Source organism: Notothenia coriiceps, unplaced genomic scaffold (assembly GCF_000735185.1).
Source record: "Notothenia coriiceps isolate Sejong01 unplaced genomic scaffold, NC01 NC01_scaffold00037244, whole genome shotgun sequence".
In the NCBI taxonomy this organism is placed as follows: Eukaryota; Metazoa; Chordata; class Actinopteri; order Perciformes; family Nototheniidae; genus Notothenia; species Notothenia coriiceps.
The window spans coordinates 14373310-14399468 of NW_011369945.1; the positions used below are offsets into that span (position 1 = coordinate 14373310).

General features: G+C 41.5%; 4 protein-coding genes across 4 annotated transcripts; 2 read left to right on the top strand and 2 right to left on the bottom strand.

Moving 5' to 3' along the window:
• The first annotated feature begins 2857 nt into the window (after positions 1-2857).
• slc5a11 (solute carrier family 5 member 11) lies at positions 2858-10385 on the top strand. The gene is made up of 16 exons (XM_010793658.1): positions 2858-2968; positions 3710-3856; positions 4172-4243; positions 4362-4466; positions 4579-4638; positions 4733-4837; positions 4966-5071; positions 5167-5247; positions 5332-5537; positions 6275-6410; positions 6554-6661; positions 6756-6906; positions 8064-8232; positions 8850-9065; positions 9541-9724; positions 9813-10385. Exons 2-16 carry the CDS (start codon positions 3710-3712, stop codon positions 10043-10045), a joined length of 2079 nt encoding a protein of 692 aa, XP_010791960.1. The 5' UTR covers positions 2858-2968; the 3' UTR covers positions 10046-10385.
• A 100-nt stretch (positions 10386-10485) lies between these two features.
• Positions 10486-16533, bottom strand: LOC104965336 (rho GTPase-activating protein 17-like). The gene is made up of 6 exons (XM_010794294.1): positions 16501-16533; positions 15759-15883; positions 14657-14935; positions 13953-14074; positions 13460-13870; positions 10486-11794 (listed from the first exon to the last, which is right to left on the bottom strand). The coding sequence occupies exons 1-6, from the start codon at positions 16531-16533 to the stop codon at positions 11643-11645; spliced, it is 1122 nt and encodes a 373-aa protein (XP_010792596.1). The 3' UTR covers positions 10486-11642.
• LOC104964789 (meteorin-like protein) lies at positions 16471-20156 on the top strand. Its single transcript, XM_010793659.1, has 4 exons — positions 16471-16667; positions 17176-17582; positions 18609-18668; positions 19585-20156. The coding sequence occupies exons 1-4, from the start codon at positions 16582-16584 to the stop codon at positions 19905-19907; spliced, it is 876 nt and encodes a 291-aa protein (XP_010791961.1). The 5' UTR covers positions 16471-16581; the 3' UTR covers positions 19908-20156.
• A 2708-nt stretch (positions 20157-22864) lies between these two features.
• Positions 22865-25328, bottom strand: aqp8b (aquaporin 8b). The gene is made up of 5 exons (XM_010793661.1): positions 25013-25328; positions 24159-24285; positions 23856-24070; positions 23140-23274; positions 22865-23030 (listed from the first exon to the last, which is right to left on the bottom strand). Exons 1-5 carry the CDS (start codon positions 25270-25272, stop codon positions 22988-22990), a joined length of 780 nt encoding a protein of 259 aa, XP_010791963.1. The 5' UTR covers positions 25273-25328; the 3' UTR covers positions 22865-22987.
• Between the last annotated feature and the right edge of the window lie 831 nt (positions 25329-26159).

A 26159-nucleotide genomic window follows, 5' to 3' on the forward strand; every position in this document is an offset into this window, starting at 1 on the left:
AAAGACCCAACCACGTTTCATCTTCAATGCCCTTGCTGATGGAAGGAGGTTGTCACTCAAAATCTCATGATACATGGCCCCATTCATTCTTTCCTTTACACGGATCAGTCGTCCTGGTCCCTTTGCAGAAAAACAGCCCCAAAGCATGATGTTTCCACCCCCATGTTTCACAGTAGGTATGGTGTTCTTTGGATGCAACTCAGCATTCTTTCTCCTCCAAACACGTCTAGTTGAGTTTTTACCAGAAAGTTCTATTTTGGTTTCATCTGACCATATGACATTCTCCCAATCCTCTTCTGGATCATCTAAATGCTCTCTAGCAAACTTCAGACGGGCCTGGACATGTACTGGCTTAAGCAGGGGGACACGTCTGGCACTGCAGGATTTGAGTCCCTGGCGGAGTAGTGTGTTACTGATGGTAGCCTTTGTTACTTTGGTCCCAGCTCTCTGCAGGTCATTGACTAGGTCCCCCCGTGTGTTCTGGGATTTTTGCTCACCGTTCTTGTGATCATTTTGACCCCACGGGGTGAGATCTTGCGTGTAGCCCCAGATCGAGGGAGATTATCAGTGGTCTTGTATGTCTTCCATTTTCTAATAATTGCTCCCACAGTTGATTTCTTCACACCAAGCTGCTTACCTATTGCAGATTCAGTCTTCCCAGCCTGGTGCAGGTCTACAATTTTGTTTCTGGTGTCCTTTGACAGCTCTTTGGTCTTGGCCATAGTGGAGTTTGGAGTGTGACTGTTTGAGGTTGTGGACAGGTGTCTTTTATACTGATAACGAGTTCAAAAAGGTGCCATTAATACAGTTAACGAGTGGAGGACAGAGGAGGCTCTTAAAGAAGAAGTTACAGGTCTGTGAGAGCCAGAAATCTTGTTTGTTTGTAGGTGACCAAATACTTATTTTACCGAGGAATTTACCAATTAATTCATTAAAAATCCTACAATGTGATTTCCTGGATTCTTTCCCCCCATTCTGTCTCTCATAGTTGAAGTATACCTAGGATGAAAATTACAGGCCTCTCTCATCTTTTTAAGTGGGAGAACTCGCACAATTGGTGGCTGACTAAATACTTTTTTGCCACACTGTATGTGTGTTGTTCAAACTTCTGATGTTATTTATATGTATACAGCTCAGTGTTTCCCCTAGGATGGAGTCATAGCAGCGGTGCTAAGGCATTCGGGCCCAGCGAAATGTGAGCGCGGAGCGCTTGGAATCTTATAGTGTGTGCGCGTGCGAAGTGCGCCTCGCCAATATGTTTCTGCCAGCACAAGAAAGGCTCTTGAGGCCTAGTACATACAGTGGCAATGTCTCAAGATTTAGCAAAATACACCTTTATTGAACATACAGTTACACAAATACTACAAATCCACATAAAAAACAATAAAAAAATCAAAAAGGGTCGCCACTTATTATTATTTGAATTTTTAAAGAAATGAAGACATTTTTATTTTTTTATTTTTTATATAGGGGAAACACTGCAGCTCTGGAAAAAATTAAGAGACCACTGCAAAAGTATCATTCTCTCTGGTTTTACTATTTATAGGTATGTGTTTGGGTAACATTTTTTATTTTATTCTATAAACTACTGACAACATTTCTCTGTGTTGGAATTCAACAAACACTGAAGTTGAATGGCTGCCATACATGTAGAGATTGACATTTAAGAACACTTTGGAGTGGTCTCTTAATTTCTTTCAGAGCTGTATATGAGATATTGAGAAGTTGGCACTTACTGTTTGTTTTTTAAAGGCAATATGATATTTTCCAATGATCAATTAGAATCAGTCGTTAATATAGGCAGTAGAAAAATGGGCAGCGGGCAGTGTGCAATATGTGAATGTTAAGCCATGCTTCACTGTTGGATATTATACAAAAAAAAATTATACTATATGAAAATATCACTGAAATATATTGTGTTTGTACTGTACAGAATAAGAGTAAATGCTATATTATATGAAGCACTTTGTTATGTTAATGTATACATTATTATAATGTACCAAATATCTCTTATATTGTGTCATATGGACTAATCATAAAATGATACCACTAAGAGGACATTAATGACATTAAGGTTAGTCTATCAGAACAACAGTTAATAATACAGCTTGTCAGAGCTCTGTGAAAAATAAATCTTAGCCTTCAAGCGATATTCTTTAGAGGTACGGCAGGAATAATGTGTGCAGCTAGTGAAAGCCTTATTTTCTAATAATGGTCTAGGTTGTTTTTCATGTAAGTTACATAATGCCATCTTCTAAAGCATTGCTCTCAGTTTAAGGCCTATACATTGTTAAGTCTGTATTTTGTATTGTACCCTATCGATGATATATAAAGAGTGTAATGAAATCTACTTTGTGTACTCTGTGTTTTTAAGACCTTTGTTTAAAACACTATGGAAATAAGGTAATTTTACAGCGGAATAATACTAAAAGTACTATTGATAGGGACAAGTGGAATCACATCAATGGCTTCACATACACTAGTGTTTTTACATATCCTGCAAATGTTACGCAGTAAACACATCATCATTATCTTTATAACAGCTGCTGACTCATCTGCTATTGCTAGCAGTGTATCTGTCCTGCTGCGGAAACAACTCAGCTAAACATTTCTTTTTGTGAAATAAACTTGTACACAAACACACTCACAGTTAGTATGCTCTTACCTTGTTTTAATATAATGTCTTCTTTGTAAATTGCATGAATTTAAAACGTTTAAAACAGTAATCATTTAGCGTTCCCATTATCATCAGCGGAAGCAGCCTTTATTAATCTGTCACTAGCAATAATCATTTACATTTTAACTAAACCTTGTCGTATACAAGGTTAAAGTGGAGTTTGATCTTTTGGCAACCACAAGGATACTTGACAAGCATGACATTCCCGGTATCATGTCATTTGTGACATGCTGTTTTTGTTTGGACCAGTCAACTTAGCTCAAGGAAACCCAGTGTGAGAACGTACTTAAGGTGAGTTTATTTACCAATTAATAACACAATACACAGCCTGAAGGTAGTAAGGGACTGAGTTGCAGGTTTGATTGATATCTGAATTTCTGTAAAATGTTACTACATTCATCAAATAAGATGGAAATGAGCGGCGTATTATTTAATATGTTTTGTATGTATTCAGTTGTATATGTAAGTCCCACAAGGTGCTTCACAGATCAAAGTGCAACACCACCAAGTGCAAACCGTGTAGTTTACAAGTCTAGAGTTAACCTTAAGCTTTGTTTCACTCGTCAGCACATGACAACAGTAGAGCAGGTTAAGAATCCATGTCTACAGTAATTGACATTCATATATTTGTCTTATAAGAAAACTCTGGCATTGTTGTTTAGATATGAACGATAACTCTCAGCTGGTCAGTGTTGGAAACATGGGATGAGATTTCCCTCATGTGATTGTTACTCCAATTAATAATGACTATTAAGAAATCAGTTTAGGAATTTAATTGATGAGGGATAAAATCCACAGTCCTGATTCTGTTTAAAAATACATTCCAAAAGTTATTGTGACACTCACATGTCCTCACATTATGTTGAATAAAGTCATGTTTTGTACCTCAAACTTAGACACATTAATCCTACTTAACTTTGTTATTATACAGCTTTACTTATATCATATCATATAACACTAACTAGTCTTACCACTGACTGCTGTAGGTGCTACAAAGCAGGAGACATCATTTGTTTATTTCTTTGACTTTAGATGCACTTTGACCTCAGAGAAGGCCGCCAAGCGACCAGCATGCCCCCGTCTCCCTCTCCTGCCCCAGGGCGCAGGACTTCCCTCGATACAGTGGATATCGTGGTGCTGGTCATCTACTTTCTGCTGATTCTGGCTGTTGGATTCTGGGTAATTACTGGTCTCTGTTTTAATTTGTTTACCAACCATTTTCACATAGTTATTCTGACTCAACAGTGACACATAAAATATTCAACATTGAGTGGATAAACAAGCCTTTCTCGAAGCAGACATTTGAATTTGTCATAGTAGGAGAAAGTGTTAACACGACGACTTGATGCAGCACTTGATATCCTATCATTCTTTTTATATGTAGTTAATATCCTATAAAATAGGTCAGGGATCATGATGTCTATTAAGAAGCTATGAATCAACATTTCTTCTGCAATTGTATCTTTAAGAGGTTTCTTGTTTTCTTCAAACCAGTCAATGTTGAGGACAAAGCGCAGCACGGTGAAAGGATACTTCCTGGCTGGGAAGAACATGACCTGGTGGCCTGTGAGTCAAACACACACTTCTATCTATCCCCTGTGCATTTTAGCCCTTTAAAATTTTGATGGAGGCAAAAATGTTCTGCACTTCAAAGTAGGATACTGACTCTGGTATCTATATTTAGGTGGGTGCCTCGCTGTTTGCCAGTAACATTGGCAGTGGACATTTCATCGGCCTGGCAGGGTCAGGGGCTGCAGCAGGAATTGGGGCTATTGCATATGAGTGGAATGTAAGAGATCAATGTATGCTTTTAAGAGTTCAATACAAGACAAATTGTGACATGAAATATAAAACGTAGTTGCTGTTTTGAAGTGTAAAGAGTTTCTGTTTGGTGTTGACAGGGTATGCTGATGGTGCTGCTGCTGGGATGGCTCTTTCTCCCCATTTATATCGCCTCTGGGGTAAGGGCGTCTAAACCTAAACGATTACACACATGCATGATACATTTAAAATATTCCTTTATAGATAATCATCTTTTAACTCTTTTATCTCCAGGTGGTGACCATGCCAGAATATTTGCAGAAGCGTTTTGGCGGTAGAAGAACACAGATATTTTTAACTGTCCTGTGTTTATTTATTTACATCTTTACAAAGATATCGGTAAAAAACAAATTCACAACAATATGTTACTGTTCCTATGCTGTAACAAATACCTTTATATTTGTGTGTGCATCTGAAAGCGGTAGAATTTTGTATATTGTCTGTCTCTGTTTTCTATTTCCTGTCAGGTGGACATGTATGCCGGTGCTCTCTTCATTCAGCTCGCCTTACAATGGAACATCTACATCGCTGTGGTGCTGCTGCTTTCAATTACTGCTCTCTACACTGTTGCAGGTGACCTTTCTCCCTCTACGCCTCTTTGCTTAGACATTCGACATAAACGTGCATTTACTGTTTGTTCTGTGTGTCGCTGGCTGTTGTTTCCCCAGGTGGTCTAGCTGCAGTTATCTACACAGATGCTGCTCAAACTGTTATAATGCTGGCTGGAGGGCTCACCCTCATGGTCTTCAGTAAGTCAGATCTGACTGCATTAAACCTTCCCATCACCAGCAGTTTGTTTCCAGTTTATTTGACCCTGTTTTTCCTCTGTTAAGGCTTTGCGGAGGTTGGAGGCTGGGATGCTCTGATGAGCAAATACCCCAACGCCATCCCCTCGGTACGCGTGCCAAACTCAACCTGTGGCATCCCTCGAGATGACGCCTTCCACATATTCAGAGACCCGGTGAACTCTGACCTGCCTTGGCCCGGGATCATCATCGGCATGTCCATCCCCTCCATGTGGTACTGGTGTTCTGACCAGGTACTGTAATAAATATAAACGTTTTAGTGTAGCACTTTTCTTAATAATTAAGAGCTGATTAAAGAATGGGGAATTAGTCGTGCAGTGAAAAAGCCTTTAATTTAAACTATCATAATGCTGGCACACCTGACCTCTAAGGGAAGGAGTGTTAGACATGATAGGGCCCAGAGTTGTCAAAATTGCTTTAAAAACATTCAATTTATTTGAGTGTCTCAATGTCTTTTAACTATGAAAGACGAAAATGTTATTCAGCCCCTTTACATCTTGTTTATGCTGTGTACAAAATTCCTCTGAAGTTTAGCTTGAAAGCGCCTTCAGCTGAAAACCTTCATCTGAAAACCTTCATCTGAAAACCTTCATCTGAAAACCCTCATCTGAAAACCTTCATCTGAAAACCCTCATCTGAAAACCCCCATCTTGATGATTTGGAATGTTTTGCTCTTTAGAGAGGTTAAACATTCCTTTGAAATATCAGAGTGATAATCTACCAACCAGCCGAAATCTGAGACATCAGAAGACACGTGACATTTTAATGAGCATTTCCTGCCTTTAAGTACAGCACATAAAACCTTTACCCTTGATACCTGCCAGGCGCAATAATATCTGCAAGCTATGAGATTCTTATCTCTCTGATAAAATAGACCTCCATTAAAATCTACATACATACTGCGGTATCTCTTCATTATCAACCATCTATCCCTGTGAGGTAACTTAGGGTTACTTTGATTTATTCGCAGGTTATTGTGCAGCGATCATTGGCTGCTAAGACCCTCACCCATGCGAAAGGTGGCTCATTAATGGCGGCTTACTTAAAGATTCTGCCTTTCTTTGTTATCATGCTGCCGGGCATGATCAGCAGGATACTTTACACAGGTACAGTCTGACATGTATGTTTTGATTCATCAAGCCAGCAACTGGAATAATGTACTTGGTATACGCTTAATGAACAACCTTAAATTACTAATGTTAAATAGTGATTAATGTTATAAATTGTATTAATATCTCTTCAAAACTAGATGATGTGGCGTGTGCAGACCCTGAGTTGTGTCAAGAGATTTGTGATAACCCAGTGGGATGCTCAGACACCGCCTATGCCAGACTGGTGATGGAGCTGCTGCCTACTGGTGAGACTGCTTTCCTCCCTACACCACCTATACTGTCTTTGACTCGCTTTAAACTATAGTCTCTTTTGCCAGTCACTCTGTTTTTCTCTCCCAGGCCTGCGAGGTCTCATGATGGCAGTAATGATCGCTGCCCTCATGTCCTCTCTGACCTCCGTCTTCAACAGCGCCAGCACCATTTTCACCATGGATCTCTGGAAGACTTTCCGAACCCGTGCATCTGAGTGGGAACTTATGATTGTGGGAAGGTATGTGACCACCTGGGGATAAGCAGGCATAACCCCAAACATTACCTGGTTGCAGCTTGTATGCTTTACAATTCAGTACATAGCCTGCAGTTACAGCATTTTTGATCTAGAAAGTTAGAGGTTAAAAGTTTATACATCATGAATAATATGTCATCCCACTAAAACCACATATGTAATTATAATTCATTTTGGATTAAATCACCAAACTGCATATTAGATCATTATATTATTCTGTCATGCTTAGCCAAAAACATAATCCGTCTTTCCGACTAGATTCCTACTGTAGTGACTCAGATTTTCCTTTCCAGTACACACACACACACACACACACACACACACACACACACACACACACACACACACACACACACACACACACACACACACACACACACACACACACACACACAGTTCTCCAGCTTCTACAGTGAGTATTGATCGCAGACACCAGAGGCTCTTTCAATAAGTTATTATGAATAAAAAATTGACAAGAGGAGCTGATCAAATATCTCGGACTCTCTCTCTCCAGGTTTTTATATTCCTGTTGCTCCGTCCCATTGTCTCTCGTCCTCTCGTTCGCTCGCTGCACATTTTAAATCCCTTCTTTCTTTTTCTGTTTGCTTTCCCTCCTCTCTGCGAGTGTCTCTCAGTCATGTGCACCGAATGAAATCCAGTGTGTGTGTGTGTGTGTGTGTGTGTGTGTGTGTGTGTGTGTGTGTGTGTGTGTGTGTGTGTGTGTGTCTTGCACGTGTTAGTATGATAAGTAAACATAAGACAAGGACAGCTACACCCAACATGTGTAGCTACAACATGACTGATGGATGATGTGTACAATCAAATCTGTGCAAACATTTATTAATAAGGAATGACAACAGCACATCTAAAACTACACACACACACACACACACACACACACACACACACACACACACACACACACACACACACACAGTTCTCCATTACTTACAAGCTGTATTGTGATCAACTGCCATAACATGTCTTTGAACTTCTGTATTTGGCTTTAAAAACAGATGGGGTGTGTGTGTGTGTGTGTGTGTGTGTGTGTGTGTGTGTGTGTGTGTGTGTGTGTGTGTGTGTGTGTGTGTGTGTGTGTGTGTGTGTGTGTGTGTGTGTGTGTGTGTGTGTGTGTGTTACAGGTTGTTCGTGCTCGTGCTGGTGGTGGTGTCTGTGCTGTGGATTCCTGTCATCCAGGCCAGTCAGGGGGGGCAGCTTTTTATCTACATCCAGTCCATCAGCACCTACCTGCAGCCTCCAGTGTCCATCATCTTCCTCACAGGCTGCTTCTGGAAGAGGACCAATGAGAAGGTGAGGTGCTGCAGCCTCGGGTTGTGTCTGTTCGCAGCTGTGACTGATTATTAGACGGATTGAATATACATACAGTATATACAAATAATAGTATACTAAGAATCCCTTGTAAAACCCACCATGTCACTGTTGAACTAGACAATTAAAAGGATTACCAAAACACATTGAGATGGCACAATAACACAATCGGCTTAGCTCTGAAAGCTGCATACTCAAAGCTTATGTTTTAATGCAGGCATGGTCATATTCATTATACCTAATTGTCTTGATGTGTTACAAAACACCAGCACACCAGTAATTATGTATTTAATGTAGCATTATTAAATGCTAACTGTCGCATTGCATTAAGCAAAACCTCATTTGGACAGCCATGTCCTCTCTGTAGGACATATAAAACACAAAATAACTATCGGGGAACAACAAAAATACTGCAGAAGAGATCCTGCATGTTAAAGCATACATAGACTGTATTCTAATATATAATCGTGATGTTATTGGATTATGAAAGATTCACTAAAACAACTGTGGCTAACTACTGTGTTATATTCATAGTCTAAATATTAAGGTTATCTTGCTAGAAATTGACACTTCTCTTCCTCTCTCCCTTCATACATCAGGGTGCATTCTGGGGCCTGGTTATTGGCCTGGTGGTGGGCTGCATCCGCATGTTGTTGGACTTCATTTACCCTGCGCCCCAGTGCTTCGAGGAGGACGACAGGCCTGCGGTGTTGAAATACGTCCACTACCTGTACTTCTCCATGTTGCTGTCCTTCATCACGCTGTTTGTGGTGGTTGTAATCAGCCTGGCTACAGAGGAGCCCAAACCAGAGCAGGTGGAAAAAACTGAATCACATCTACATTTCAGTTATAAGGCTGTTTCATGTGTTTTTCTGTCTTTAATATATTTGTATAGTTCTGTTTGGATGTAGAAATAGTCTTGTATTCATTGTAAGCAAGCCAATGTCTTTAGAGTTTACATAAAATGTTTTTGTTTGCAACTAAAAATAATGACTAACATAAATTGCATTTCTCTCCATATGAACATGCTCTACACTGCAGCGCCACTAGGGGTCAATAACACCATAGGGAAACGTACGATACTAGTTTTCAGGGCACCGATTTAAAACTTCGACCAAATGGATGATCATTTGGGTCCTTTGGAAAAGTATGTCTGCCTATTTTAGCTTTAAATCACACAGACTTAATAGTAAAAACAGCTTAGGGTGCTGGATAAACATGTACTACTAAGAGATTAATTTGTTTCTCTTACATTTTTGTAACTTTTCCATGTCTCTTTTTAAATAACAGATTACTCGCCTGACCTGGTTTACAAGGTTTGACCCAGTGGAGCCCAAAGAGCCCAAAGAGCAGGTGTTCACAGTGGAGGACAGCACTATGACTTCAGAGGTGAACAGCAGTCCGACAAATGGCATGGGAGTCACAGGAAATGAGGAGGAGAACAGCAATGGAAAAGCATGTCATCACAGGAATGGTGGGTTTCCCATTTGTCTATTAATTTAGCTGTAGATCACATCTTCTCCACTATTCAGTGTTTTCTCTCTCCCTCCTGAACTTTCCAGACTCTTCATCCTCCGTGTCCAGCGTCCAGAGAACGTCTAAGATTATGTCTGCCTTCTTCTGGCTGTGTGGGTTGGAGAGGAGGAAGCGAGGCGATGATGCTCCTGCGATGCCTCCTCCACTTGAAGAGGCTATCTGTTCTCTGGAGGAAAAGCCACTGCTACGACGCATTGTTAACGTCAACCTGCTCATTTGCCTCTCTGTAACTTTCTTCATCATCGGCTACTGGGCTTGACAGACAGGTTGTGACACTCAATGGACACCTAGTGTTTTGGGTTGGTTAAAAGTTGTGTATAGATTTTTTTTTTTTTAAAGAATGAGAAGAAATTCCACTTTTTTGTTGTCCTTAAACTGACTGTAAACATAAATATGTCCATACAGTGATGCTTTTTCCCTTCTTTAAAAGACAAAGGTGCTTGCTTTACTTCCCACACATTTGTGGCATGATTTTACTACATTGACGTTAGAGACTAGGTTTTATTGTGCCGACATAATGTCATATATCTTAAGATAAACGCTTTATTTACATTGACTATGTGAATGAATTACAGCCAAAGAAAATCAAACTATTATGGCTGATGCAAGCAAAGTCTTTTTCACGCTTTTAATCCACCTTTGTTTTAAGGAACAATTACAGTTGGACAGAATGAAAAATAACTGATGAGCCCGCAACACTTTAAAATGTTGAACACCTTTAATTATAAAGAGTAATGATGCATTGTAGGATGCATTATGTGCAGAAAAGCCATCATTAAAATGCTTAGAAGAAGTAAAAGAGCTGAAAATCATCCTATCAAGGTAAGATTGTCAGCCATGGTGAAAATTATACACAAAGAAATAATCGGCTGTATTTGGTCTTAGCTTTGAGCGTAAATTGGAGTGATCAGTTACAAGCTATGTATTGAAAACATGCATCACATCAATCTGTTAAAAAAAAAATCCCTTTTAATGATAAAAAATATACTCATTGAGCTTTAAACCCATTTAAAAAACTTGGTCAATCCGGTCATTTGGAATAGAGTTATATTCAGATAGAAAACAAAAAGTAAAATCCTACCCCACTGGATTATTACAATTACAAAAATGACAGCATATTTGCTGTGGAGAGGATACCATTGAAAGACAATTTGTTTTTATATTGCACAAAACATTTGGTCATTAACAACCATAAACAGAGGCTGGGCAGCTCTACATTTTCATTATATTTCCATTGGTCCATATTTATTTCTTTGGTTCTTTACACTGGTATGTTTAATGGAGACCTGAGGTGTGTGAAAATTATTAAAAAGCCTCTGGAGCTTGACAAATTGGAAACTGATAAATAGATCACTGGCAATGACTGGCTCACACTACAATCTCTCCCCACAACTATGCTGACTAAAATAAAATATTCTTGACTACTGTATGTTGTGCTAGAGCGAGGTTCTCAATTTTTTATCTGAAAACATTCATAGCATTCAACTTTAAGTTGTAAAAAAAGAGTGAAGAGAAAGCTTAGCACCCTTTCAGTTTAGCTGCTACAGTATGCGTTTATATTTATAAGTATAAATTGAGGCTTGATGCTATTGCTCAGCAGTCCAATCTTAAAATACCCTGCAGTTTAAACGAAAGGAGCGCTTGATATGCAATGTACTAGCTGAACAGGCGTTTTGTGGTTCTGGTTTGAGCAAAACAGAAGAAAAGGCAGCTGTTTTTACATGAGTGGAGCATGACGAGCTGGGGTAACAAATGAGTTCAGTTACCTTTCTGATATTTTATTCTAAACATTAACATCTTTTACACGGACCAGCTGAGTGAGAGAGAATTTGGATGACAGCGATCCCTCTTTATCTTCACAGAGCTGTGTACTCTGTCTGGAACTGAGGGTCTGGTTGCAGCACTGGGGTGGGGGCGGGCTCTTGACCAGCAGAGCTCTCCCCTGGTTGGTCCGCAATCACCTCAGGGATGAAGGCTCGTCCAATCCCCTTTAGGGAAAGGTTTCCGTCTATACAGGACAGTTAAGGGGACAAATAAATCAGGTTAGAAATGTTTTGAACTTGAGCTAAAGCTATGAACCAAACGTGTAATGGCAACACACGGTTTAACACTGGGGCGCGCACACAACACCTTCTCACACAAAGTAAGACACCAAGGACCGATCTTTCTATCAAGTCAATATTGCAATTACAGTGCCAGTCAAGTCATGTTTTTAGAGGTAGGGACAGTATCCTTGGTGTGTTAATCATTAAATGCGACATTTTTCACATAGATCTGTTTAAAAAAAATAATAGATACAGCAGCAACACCAACAAGTATTACTTTAAAGTCTGTGTGTTAGTATTTTTAAGAGCAAGTTAGTTAAAACAGAAAACTGTTAGCAGGGGATGGCGTGGAAATGTAAAAGCGTGTTAATAATGCTGGACAGCAGGGTGAGTGAGACAAATGCATACTAATATACATGAAAATATGTATACAGTATTTGCACAGCAACACACACATGCAGTGGACACAGACAAAGGCTAGCACGTCAGCCAATCAGATCCTTACCATTACCTGCCTTGCAAAGCTCATCTGACCAGCAGCTCAGACATCTGTAATATTTACACATTTCCTGTCATGCATCAGATCACCACAGTTATATTTAGGTGTGAAGCTCTATGACAGTGAAACCAAAAGCCAGAGAGCTAATTACAGCAACGGCCTGAGAGGAAGCTGAAATCACTCATTACTGAAGAAAGTGCCAGCAGATCATCAGAAGGTGATTTCAGCCGTTGCAATGCTAATACAGAAGAAGAAATCATAATTACGAATGTTAAACATAGCTAAATATGTTTACCTGTTGATGAAATATGCATCTAAAATGTGTGTAATAGAAAAAACTGCAAAAACTGCTCACTCCCCAACAGTACATTTGGTAGATTAAAATGGAGGAATGTAAACAAGTATTTACTCAAGTACTATACTGAAGTATAATTTTGAGGTATTTTAGTCAATTCACATTTCTGTTAATTAAGGGATTCAGGAAACAATATTGTACCTTTTACTTCAATTAATTTAACAACTAGTGACTTAAAACATATTATTTAAAATTCCAAACAAGATTAATAATAATGACAAACGCCTTACAGTTTATCAACAGTATATAAAGCAATAGGTAAGCTGCACCTCAAAGTTACAGTAACAACATTAAAAGGGTCTTGAACAATAAAGGAATATGATACTAATAGAATCCTGTCACATAATGGGTTTATTTACTTTTGATAACTAAAATTGCATTTGCTGCCAACAGGTGCTTTCTTTCACTTACTGTAAGTGGCATTTTGAATACAAAACGTTCCCTTGTTAAAAATAATGGTTTGTCTTACTGCTTTTAGTATAGTAAACAAACTTCTCTGATCACCCCGGCACTACACAACTAGCCAGATCGAAAAATCCATGTGCCATTTGAAATTGGAAAAACGTCATCATACGCTACACATGTTGGGCACACACACAGACATGCTTCTTCTACCAACATTTTAGTTACAGTACAACTACCCTTTCTTGATTTCTTTATAAAAAAAATCTATGTCTTAAATGTTTTTTTTATGTATTGCTGGCACACAGTTTATTTTATAATCTTGTATAAAAATTATATTAAAACACAATTTGTAAGGCACAGATTGCTTACCTGTTATGACCTTGGAGGCGGAGCCAAAGATGCCATCTGCGTCATTTGCTGCAGGTTGTGGGGGCGGCGGCATGTTGGGTCGGGGGCGTGGCTTGGGTGCCGGCCTGGAGGGGCGAGGGAGGGACCCAGAGTGGTGGAAGGAATGCTGGTTGGAGTGCGGCCCTTCATGATGTGGACTGTCAGGGGGGGTGGGAGTCCTGGGGGGAGAGGGCTCCGACTCCCCCTGTGCCTGGTGGGCTGGAGGAGGCTGGGGGGGCGGGTGGCTCGGGGCTTGGATAGGGCTTTCTTTGACGGTGTGGCGTCTGGGGGTGATGGGTGGATGATGAGTGGAGCTGGATGTCTGTGTGTTGCTGAGCTGAGAAAGGAAGGGGCTGAATTGTTTTGGTGGGGCGGGGGCCTGCTTCTTGGTGCCTTCAGATGAAAACATAATTATTATATGATATTAATTACATTGATGATAATAAATCATCAGAATTGGAGTGTATCATCTCACCTCTTCGAACCATGTGCGGACTAGGCCCCCTGGATCCACCCTGGGAATGAGGGGTGCCTACTGAGAGATGGACCGAACCATTCCACTGGGGAGGGGGGGTGGACATGAGCTCACGGGCTGGGCTGTGGGAATACAATAAACCCAAATGTTAGTCATTCAACACATATTCTGTAATTTAACAGATTTTAACAAGCAAGTGCTGCAAGCACTCATGCATGCTACACAGAAAACATATTTCACTCAAAAGTTAATTTCATTGGGTAAGGGTTATCAGACGGGGAACAATAGACAAACATCATGAACACGATTTTCTGAACAAAATTCAGAAAATCGGTTTGTGAGTGTTACATGCAGAAATCAGACATTGCCTCAAAATACTCAAACACTCAGTCAGACAAGCAGGCAGGCAAAAAGGGAATCTTTAAAACAGACTGGTCGATCATAACAACAAGCAGAAGGGAGGATAAAATGTGCCTGTAATCAAAGCAACACATGATTGTTGTTGCAATACATTCTTAACTTGTTAACAATGAAGCCAAATTTAAAAGAAAATGTTGACATGGTTTTTCTCATTTTTAATTTGAGTAAAAACTCAAAGACCAATCCAACACATGACAAACATAAAAGGACGGGGGGTTCTCCGGACTGGCTGATTGGCTGCGAGCAGACGATGGAGTAATGTTGCTACGCTCGCTTCTCCTTACCTGCTTTCCTCTGCGCTGAGCTGGGCTACAACCTGAGGCTGCACTGTAGCTACCTGGAGCCCCCCACCAACACCACCACCACTACTAGCACCACTCAGGCGGGGCTGCTCAGCCTCTGCAGCCGAGGACAGGAGCTGGGGCGGGGGCTCAGGCTGGGCAGGACCCCCGGCTTCCAGAGGAGGCAGTGGGGGGTGGAAGGTGGGTGAGGTTAGCTGTGGCTGCTTTCTAATTACAGTGCCGGCTCTACGTGGAGTGGGCTCCGGCTGTTTGTTAACAGTGCTAGGGAGGGGGGAGAGGGGGAGAGGGGAGAGAGTTCAGGAGGGCAAACCACACGCCATCAGACAGAATGAAGGAGCAAAGGAGTGAGACAGAAAAACAGCGAGACCAGAGACAGACAGAGAGAGATGGTGCGGAAGACAGAAAGAGACGCCACTTCCTGAGTTCAATGAAACCAGTGCAGGAAGAACCCAATAAGGACATGAAACCGCATGACACTGACTTTTTAAATAGAACTTTTAACTGCGACATCTCTGCAGGGACAGAGGAGACAGATGCCGCACCGTACGAACAAAATGCAACAGAGGAAGCCCACACAAACATAAAACCAGCAACCTACAAGTGAGGCCTAAGCTTTAATTGGGAAACAAAGGAGATTACACAAAAGTACATAAGAGTAACACACAAGAAGTTAAGCTCTCGACAAAAAGTAATCCCAATAATACTGAAAAATATTCAAAATGGTTTGTGTGAAATAATTTTTCCATCATGTTCAGTACCAATCTTGAGGAAAACATAAGTGATAAGCCTTTGCTTAAATGACCTTAACATAACAAAAATTTGCAAAAATCTCAAAAACATTATTTTCTTCTTTTACTCATCATCAGTAGCTGGATTCATGGGAGCTACATTGGACTGTGGCACAGCTTTGAAGTCTGGACTGGGCAGATCTTCAGTGGGTGTTTCTGTGACTGTGATGGACTCGTTGGCCACTACATAGAGGGCCGACACAACAGGGCCCCGAGACTCCTGCCTGCTCGGTGTCTTGGGACGGGACGGGAGGGTGAGGGGCAGGCTGAGGCTGAGGTGGGGGCGAAGCAGGTACCTGTCTTTTCGGGGGGTGTGACTCTCCCCTTCCTGCCCCTGCAGGCTGCCGGGACGTTTCCTATCCAAGGCGGGCTCAGGGTCTGAGACCCTGAGCCCGCCTTGGATAGGAAACGTCCCGGCAGCCTGCAGGGGCAGGAAGGGGAGAGTCACACCCCCCGAAAAGACAGGTACCTGCTTCGCCCNAGAGAGAGAGAGAGAGAGAGAGAGAGAGGTGTGTGTGTGTGAGAGAGAGAGAGAGAGAACGAGAGAAAGAGTGGTGTGTGTGTGTGTGTGTGTGTGTGTGTGTGTGTGTGTGTGTGCGTGCGTGTGTGCGTGCGTGCGTGCGTGCGTGTGTGTGTGTGTGTGTGTGTGTGTGTGTGTGTGTGTGTGTGTGTGTGTGTGTGAGGGAGAGAAAAAGCAAAAGAGAGAGAAAGTGTGTGTGTGTGTGTGTGTGTGTGTGTGTGTGTGTGTGTGTGTGAGAGAGAGGTGTGTGTGTGTGAGAGAGAGAGAGAGAACGAGAGAGAGAGTGGTGTGTGTGTGTGTGTGTGGGGGGGTGTGTGTGTGTGTGTGTGTGTGTGCGTGCGTGCGTGTGTGCGTGCGTGCGTGCGTGCGTGCGTGTGTGTGTGTGTGTGTGTGTGTGTGTGTGAGTGAGAGAGAGAGAGAGTAAGAGAGAGAGAGAGAGAGAGAGTGGTGTATGTGTAGGAGAGAGAGAGTGAACATATTGTGAAGCTGAGTCACGCGTCGCAGCAGAGCGCTTGTACTCTGGATAACTCACAAACAAACTTTCTAGCCATGCTCTACCGTCCAATTCTGTCTAGATTGTGGTTTCTTATACGGATGAGATGTTGCCAAATGTGATTATTCTGATGTGTATGCTGGGACATCAGCTACGGCACTGTTCGGCTGATCTGTGCAACTGGACTGGAAGGTAAGGAACTTTCTCTCGTTTTCTGCGAGTCTATTGCCTTTTAAAGCGGGAAAACAACTGGGGCATTTAAATGTGGTGCATGGTTTAACCAATCTTGAGGAATTATTTAGGCCTACACAGGCTTTGTTAAACCATGACAATGCATTAATAAAAACACATTTTGCGTTATAGATGTTGTGAAAAAGTTTAACAAATTTCATTAATGACCTAACTTTGATAACTGCAAATGTAATTCATATTACAGCAAGAAACATGTGATTATTTATTATTGAATTGTAACATTTACAACTGCAATTGTATCAACAAGGACGACTAAACACCAGAATGGCATGCTCTACAATCTGCAACCAAGTGTTCTTATTAGTGTTTTGTAAATTATCTTTGAAGCAATAGCAATTATTTAGTAACCATTAATGATGCCAAAAACAATGTAGTCAAGGCATGCAAGTCATTTGAATGAAACCTTTTTCATATTGATAATCTATTCCTCGGTTTCCCTCTGATCCAGCGGGTTTGCAGCTGGTGTGGACTCGAGGATTGTTCTCCAGGTGCGGCTGCGCTGTACAGAAGGCTCGGTAAGGTGGGTTTACCCGGGCCAGGCTCTCCGGGTGGTGCTGGAGCCCAACCTGTCCTCAGCCCGGCGCACCATCGTCTGCATCAAGCCGTCCCCCTCTCTCCGCGGAGCCAGCGTGTTCATCGAGCGGGCCGGGGAGCTGGAGCTGCTGGTGACCGAGGGCAGGCGGCCCCGGCATCAGGTGTACTGTTTTCGGGCTGATGGTCCACACAGGCCCGCCATCTACCTCCAGTCCGGCCCGCAGAGTGACGGAGCCTGGAGCAGACGCACCATGGGCTTCAGATATGAGCTGCTGCGCAACAGGAGTGCTGCACCCAACGTGGGCCACCGCGGGCTGCAGGGTGAGTGGAAAAACATGCATTTACAGCGTTTATTAAGGGTGTTAAAGAAAACATTTCGTTATGAGAAACGCTGCACATCATTTGCTTATGGATTACCAACTGCCTTAAATAAACGGCACATTTGTGGGGATTTTTCAAAACCTGGCAACCCATAAAATAGCCTACTTATAAAGCGTGCAACTGCTTAGTGCATGCAATTATTACATCATTTACAACTCAGAAACCCTTTATAAAGAGTGCATTGTAGAACTTGACACCAAAAATCCGAATCACATTTTAAAGCATACATTAAGGGATGGACCGGTCTTAATTCCTGGGAGAAATAGTGGTCATTTAATTACAGACCCCAATCATGCTGGCTGGAGCATGCAGCTGCTGGTCAGTTGTGTGTTTTGTCTGGCTGTCTGGTTTCCATCGGGGGGGACAAAGCAGTGAGGACAGAGCGGACCACAGGGCGGCTGAAGGGCACCGGGCCAAAGGGCCTGAATTGAGACCACAAATAGTGTGCAAATTCCACAAATGCCTTTTCATTGTGCATCTCTGTTTAGTAGCATTTATCCATGTGTGCGGGCCTTTTCCAATGTGATGATGTCATTCTATGTCCATAATAGACAGCTGCTGGTCTATCTTTTCTGCATTGCCAGTCCGGCAGAAGTGTTTGACTCCTGCAGTCTTCTGCATTGGCACAGGGTCATTCAATTAGGTGGAGACAATAGGAGTCAAACATGGGGTCAAGAGTTTTTTATATGGAGGCAGTGTGGTGGGAAGAACACTTAGGAGAAGCATTCCTTCATCCAACCCGGGTTTCTTTACTCTTTCATATGAGCAGGGAGATGAATACAGTTGGTATGTGTGTCAGATTTAAAGTCCATGGAGTTGGAGGGAGGACAAGACCCCAATCTATCAATCATTATCAGTCAAAGAGTTGTGGGTCTTGTATGGTTTGGAACAGAGATAGGAATGCCTGATTTGATGCATGTATTCATCATGCTTAATTTAGTTTCCTGTTCTTTTCTCACCCTACAGCTTCATGTCGACCCTGCAATGATACGGAACTCCTCATGGCCATCTGCAACAGTGACTTTGGTGCGTATACAAATCTTACTCTACAAACCGCACATCTACTTACTGTACTGCATACACAAACAAAAAAAACTCCATTACATTGCCACTAAGATATCAAGTTCTAATAAGTCATGTCAATTAGGGAATACTAGTCAATGTGTGAAAAAAAACCTAACAATACAAATTAGATTTTCGTCTGGGCAGCCATTGAGAGATACCCAACCTGTTTAGATTCCTAATGTAAATGATGTAAGCATGCATCTATTTTACTAAAGTGTTATATTTCATGCAATGTATAGCTCTTTTTCTGCTCGTCTAAGTTTACTTGTGACAAATGTTGACGTTTTCACTTTACACAGCCACACTTACTAGTTCCTGATTTTAGCCTGCATACAAAACTGCAGATCACTTTATAAAATATGATTCAAAGTAATACATTCTAGCCACCAATTCAATATCAACTTGATACAATAGCCTCTTACCTCATTAAATGTTGCTTACATCAGAATCAGAATACCTTCATTAGTCCCACAGAGGGGAAATTTGCATCACTAAAATACATCCTATAATATATTAATATTAAGTCCTTAATTTGTTTGATTATATTATTGTTGTACTTTAAAGACTGGAAGATTTTGAATTTGTGATCTAAATACCTCCTCCACCCCTGGTAAATGTAACCAATATAAAAGTCTGAAGCTGGTCCGCTGTATGCCCTGACCGCAGCAGCAGAGGTCAAACAGATGTCGGGGGGCGTTGCAGAATGGGTGAAAGCAGTTCATTAGAGCAGAAGTAATAGGTCCTCATTTCTGTGCCTCAATTTCACACTCCTGCCATGTCCATTTAAAGATAATGCATAGTAAAGGTGTTAATGGAGAAAGACAGGAAGGAGAGAAAATAAAATAACATGGCACACTGGCTCTGCTCTTTCTTCCAGTGGTCCGAGGGCACATCAAAAATGTCTCCCACGACTCTGAGCATCAGACTTCCTTGTTGGAGGTTTCAGCAGTGAGGGTGTACTGGCAGCGCAGTGGAGTGTTTGAGCACCAAGCGGCGGCCCCTGGGTCCCCCCGCTCCGGGCACATACACACACTCCTGCAGTGCCACGTGAAGCCTGGGGATGGAGAGTTTCTCTTCACAGGGTCAGAACACTTTGGGGAAGCTTGGCTAGGGTGTGCCCCGCGTTACAAAGACTTCCTGTCTGTCTACAAGACTGCCTGGGCAGCACGGCGGAATTCCTGCGACTTCCCTTTGGACTGAGGAAGTGTTGTTTTATCCACAGGCATCCTCACGCCAGTACTGGCCCTGTGGGATCCCTGTTATGTTTTCATGTGCCAGCAAGGTGGCATCCAGGATCACCAGCAGGGACCAAGTAATTCAATTGTGGGTTTTTAAAAAAAAGCACATTTTGAGGAGCAGGGCAGGGGCAAACAGCAGGGCCGCCTGCATTGAGACTCAGAGGGCTGGCCTTTGTGTCCCCCCCCCCCCCCCCTCCATCACTGCCCTCAGTCCTGGGAGGCTGAGAAGGGGTTGGGTTGCTGCTCCCTCTTTGTGCGTCTCCCAACATCATCCGTTGTTCCCTTTGCTGGCTCTGTGTGACAATTGCCCCATGAACTAAAGTGGGAGGGAAGACTGAAGGACTGTTTTTCCCTAATCACCAGTTTGTTCAATATGCTTGTACATATTATGTGTTAGTTGTTTTTACTCGGATGAATATGTGCTGTAATATGTGAAATAAGTTTCAAATGTTTTTTGTTTTGTCTATTTATATGTTTTGTGCTCTACACATTCAAATAAATGTTTTTTCCACTAATATGCGAAATAAAACGAATACATTAGTGATCACCTTTTTTGCATTTATAAAAATGATGATTTGTTACAATGTTCAATTCAGTTTTGAATTGCATATTTTTTGGTTTTTAATTTGAGAAAAATAATTTACATCTCTTCAGTTTCTATCAGTATAGTTATTTTACAAATGTAAATCAGGGGCCCGTGAAATTCAACTAGATGTTATAAATCAGAAATGTCTTTAAGTCTCTGTTTTCCCTTTCATTGAGACTAGATATTTTAATATTTTTACTAATAATATTTTATTTTTTGCATTTGCAGTAACACCAAATCAAACATTTCCCAATTCTGATTTACCGAAACTGTTTTAACTATTAAAAAATGAACGTTTAATTTGTGGATAACAAATCTTGTCTACACATCTGTGTAATTGGTGGATTTCTTCTTAACATATTTTTAACAGATAATCTAAACCGATAATTTAGCTGTGTGCCTGATGAAGTGTTTTGTAGTGAACAGAGCCCATGAACAGTGCATAGAAGTCTAAATTTCATGAGGCCCTCTGGTTCACGAGAATACACTGGTCCCTCAAGAGACTGAGTTAAAGCTTAAATGAGCTTAAACCCCCATTGCCCATCACATGCTGCATACTCTGTGTTTTATTTAGGAGAATGAGATTTAGAGCTATATCCTACAAGTTTAAGTTTGCCTTTTTCCTTCTGCATCCCATCTTTCCCCCTGTAATCAGATTCTTATGATAATAGGATAGCCCTACCATAAAATGGAATACAAATCTCCTTAGATGGCGCAAAGCTCTGAGCTGACTGAATTGGACAATACTTTTGATTGTGCATCACAGCGCGAGAAGACGGATGGCCAGATGTGGGGCCCCAAAGCCTGGGGATCCTCCCCCTCAGCCCCTCCCAGAAGGGGAACAATTAAATGACTTTTAAAGCAACTGCTTTCTTTGCCGATTCCACACTTCTCCCTGGCTGAGCAGGGCTCACAAATTGGTGTGTTGAACTTTTTATGAGGACTAAATAGCTGCCAATGAAAGTGTAAATGACGCTGTGGTGAATGGGGCCCTGACAATGGCTCTGCAGTGACAAGGCCTCCGACAGACATAATGACCATTGTCACGGCTGCTGTCATCTAGAAACCATCAGGGCTCATGAATCCAAGAAGCAGAGGAGGCGTGATCATTGCTCTTTATCTCACTCCGGCCACATTTTTTCTGTATTACTGCTTTATATCCATGATATCTTTTATATTTATCTCTATTGCTCCTCTTTTAATGCATTTTATGTCTTTCAGTTCTAGGAAAAAACAGATTATAGAGAAGCATACAATATATTTGAGGAATCTCAGCCATTAAACACAAACTTTTGGGACTGTTTTTAGGCATTTAATAGTTTTATTGTGGACAAATTATTATTTAGACACTGCTATTTCTGGACCAAAACGTTTTGGATTGGAGACATGAGAGTGTGAGAGTGAAGTTTTAAGCATAAAAGAAAAGGGTTGCAAAAACATCTTATTTTCATAGGTGTCAGACAAAAATCAAGCTTTCCTTAAACCTTTCTTATTCTGCAAAAGCTCAGTTTGAAGTCTCCTCCCTCACTATTGACCCAGGGGGCCAGCATGTCAAATTTCCAAGCAAAATATAGCCTCTCTGCAGGCTTTTGAGACCGCACAATTCTCATCTCTGGGAATTCCAGCTGGCTCTCATGGGGAAGGAGCCCAGGAGGGCCCGGGCCGGGAGCCGCTGCGTGGAGCCCCGGCAGGAGTCCACCCAGACTCGGGGGGGTAATTGGTTTATCCCACCGCCTGGCCGGCTTTCCCATGTGGGCCACTGCTGTGGGGAGGCCCAGGGGTACAATATGGAAACAGCATGATACCCTCCAGTGCCGAACAGGCATTCACGGCTCCGGCTGTGGAGAACAGGGACAGGGTCCGCAGGACACAAAGCTGAGCAGAGATGTCTCCTGGCTTTCAAAAGGTTGCCATTTGGTCTCCTTTAGACGGTAGGCGCCATTTGTGTTTGGAAATTTGAACTAATTACATTTTAGCTCAAGGCTTTTTTTTGTAAATGTGCTTCTCAATTCAAAAGTTAATTATTTTGAGAGTTCATCTAAAGCTCTATAATATTGTTGTGTGACTCATGCACCTGCTGGAAAACTCAATTTTCCTAATGTCCTTGTGTTCTTAAATAATACACAGAATCAAGGAACTACAAAAACAAAACCAGAATGTGTTTTTCTAAACTAGAGACTCAGTTTACTAATCATCTACAACTTGGTTTGATATTAAATTGACCTTTAAGCTAAGCATAATATTATATTCTTTAAAAACATACTCCAGCACTCATAGAGAATCAAGAGACAAGTTACACACTTCACGTGGCTAAAAAAAAAAAGTACCTCAAATGATATGAAAAAGTCAAATTTTATTGTAAAGCAAAGCATATCAAGCATATCAGTGGCACATACAAAAGGGTCATATTGTGACCTTAGAGGATAAAGCCACCTAATGATTTACCGACTTAAGTCTCATTTCAGAATGAGTCGAATCTTCCTGTCGCCAAGTAGCAGTCTGCAAAAACAGGATACATAGTTTGTAATCTGTTCAGTCAGTATTGAATCTTTAATCAAAATGCAAAAACCGGGATCATTGTATAAAGTGTATGTTGTGTTGCACCTACCGAACCAGTACTGCTGCAATCAGGCCTCCAGTGATGGGACCCACCCAGTACACCCAGTGATAAACCCAGTAGTTGTGCACTATGGCCGGACCAAAGGCTCTGGCTGGGTTCAGACATGTGCCAGAAACATCTCCACTGAGAAAAGAAACAGGTATTGGATTTTTCAAATAAGTTCCCCAATATGAAAATAAAGTGTTTATGCTGCATAAACAGGAAGATGCAAATAAGATGTGATATTTCAAAATGTCTCACTTTGGCAGACCTGCAATGAATGCATCTTTACATGATATTAAGTCATAAATTAAAGGATTTTACTGCAACATATCATGTTCTGCCATTTTATTGTAGAAAGGAACTTCTTATGTAGCACAATTCTCTTCAATAAGTAATACTTTCGAGGCGGCAGTGGCTCAGTCTGTAGGGTTCACGTCCCGATCGGACCAGAACAAAATATGGAGTGAGCTGGTAGCTGGAGAGGTGCCAGTTCACCTCCAAGGCCACTGCCGAGGTGCCCTTGAGCAAGGCACCTAACCTCGAAACTGCTCCCTTGGCACCGGGTACCTGGCAGCCTCTCTGCTCTGCCACCTCTCCTATATCTGGTTGTGTGTGTGCATGTATATCCTCCCCTGTGTGTGTAATGTGTGTAAACACAACAGAGTGGGGAAAGAAATGTCCCTGTAAGGGATTAATAAAGTATATCTTCTTCTACTACTCACCCAGCCAGAATGTTGATGATAACAGTGCAGCCCACCATAAATGGAACCATGGGGCTTCTGGTGGTGGTGTTGACGGCCCCCAGCAGCACCACCATGGTGACGAGGCAGGTCATAGCAACCTCTCCAAACACAGCGGCTCCGATATCACTGTCCGTCTGCAGCAGAGCAAACGCAGCCCCGCTGGCTTTGGAAAAGTTTTCCCTTGAGGTCATCACCTGTTGGCATCAGTTCAACACAATTAAGATCTTTATTTTGGACATATCAAACAGTCAAAGATGGACGTTTAAATGACATTAGGTTCACCTTTGCCATAGCAGCTCCAAGCACACCTCCAACCAACTGGGATGCAAGGTAAGGAGCCACCATGTTCAACTCCATCCCTCCACAGAGATAAATGGCAAGGGTGAATGGTGGGTTGAAATGGGATCCACTAGAGAGAACATATTCAGGACAGAAAATGTAGTAATGCAGGAAAGCTTCTTGGTGTCTAGTCATGTTGTCTTCAAGCTTTTAAAGTGGTACAAGTGATTTTGAAAATGCAATTAATTCGTTCATGGGTAATCAGGGCTGATTCACTTAAATTGCTCTTTTCTTAATTTCTTTTTGCAATATTTTAGTTTTTGAACAGACATAAAAACTAAAGAAAGAAAACAAAATCAACATTTCACTGGTGATGATGAAAATACAATTATTTGGCAATACTTAGATTTAATGCAATTATAATTCAAATGTAAACAACAGTAAATGAATCAAGAACAAATAAATGAAACTGGAAACCTATTTTGAGAGTCAAATGTGCTTTTGTGAATGATATAAGGGCAGAGTGGGTTGTAGCCTGTGCTTGTTTCAGATGGTTCTTTTATATACAAATACCGTTGCTCTTTTAACAAAACTTTTGTAATATGATGAACAGAATCATGTGAAAAAAATATGAAGTTACAAGAGCACAAATGACTAATGTCACCTGGATAAAAAAGACTTACTAAATTGGCACTCAAAGCCACCAGATGAAGTGTTGAAAAATCTGTTTGTGTATTTGTAATGCATCAGTGTTCATCCAACATACAGGAGTTCATTCCATGCAATCTAAAGAAAACATTAATTATTCATGCACAATACATTTGTTTAATGTATCTGAAACACCTGATTACCCTCACCTGATTTCAGCCATGCAGGCCACCATGACGGCTACAGCCAGCCCGTGCACCAGAGCCGGCTGAAGCCTCCCTGCAGACTCCACATTCTCTATCACCGACACACACCCGATGAACACAAAGAAAGTAGTTCCCACCAACTCGGCCAGGCAGGGCTGAAATAACCTCTCAAATTTGTTTGGAGGTCTCGCTGGAGGAGGCTTAGTCTCTGAGGACATAAGAGACGTCCCGACTTCACCTATCTCCATCTTCTCTAGAGCCATGAGTCTCAGGGAGGTCTACCTGTACGAGCTGAGGATGTTACACTGAGCGTACTGACCTGAGGTGAGATTAGTAATATCTCTTTGCCTGCTAATCACACGGACTTTGGTGCGTGAGGTTAATAGTTAGAATAGCTCCACTGACCAGACATGAACTCAACGACTCTTTTTCCCGTATTAATCCAGCATAGTCTGGTCATCTCACACCCTCCCATAACTAGTGCACATGCAAAAAAAGCATGTTTTCAGATGCTACTTTTTTATGGCAGGGTCAAAGCCGAACACATTAGTGTCCATGGCAAACCATGCAGAAAACTTCTTGTTATAGATTAAGCACAATTCTTTTTCCAGATACATTAGGGCTTTAGACAAAAACAGATACAACTGCAAGCTAGATAACTTGATACATGTTTACCCAAGAGTAAAGCCTGTGACTCATTATTTATATTTGAATAAAGATTTCTTAAGGTCACTTCTTAAGTTAAACTGTATAATGTCAGGCTCCAAAAGATTCCACTTACTAATGAATCATTTCCCATAAAGAGAAAACAGATGAAATGAAAGAATGGAGAAGATGGTGCAGAGTTTGCACACAGACTGCTAACACAGCATACACGGCCTAACAGATCAGTGGCAGAAAACACATGAGTGGATAGTCATTTTCAATTATTTGCTGTTTTCATACTAAATATTCTTTTGATGTAAAGGAATGGATGTAGGCCTATACAAATATTTGAAGGTTTGCTTATGGAAACATGTCTGCACATGGGTTGAGATCCACCACTCCTCAAGAGCCTTTGGGTTTATTTTTATACTATACACCTACAGAAGCTTGTGAATAGAAACGTTTGTTTATCTCAGAAAAGTTTCCTGCGCACCAACAGATAAAG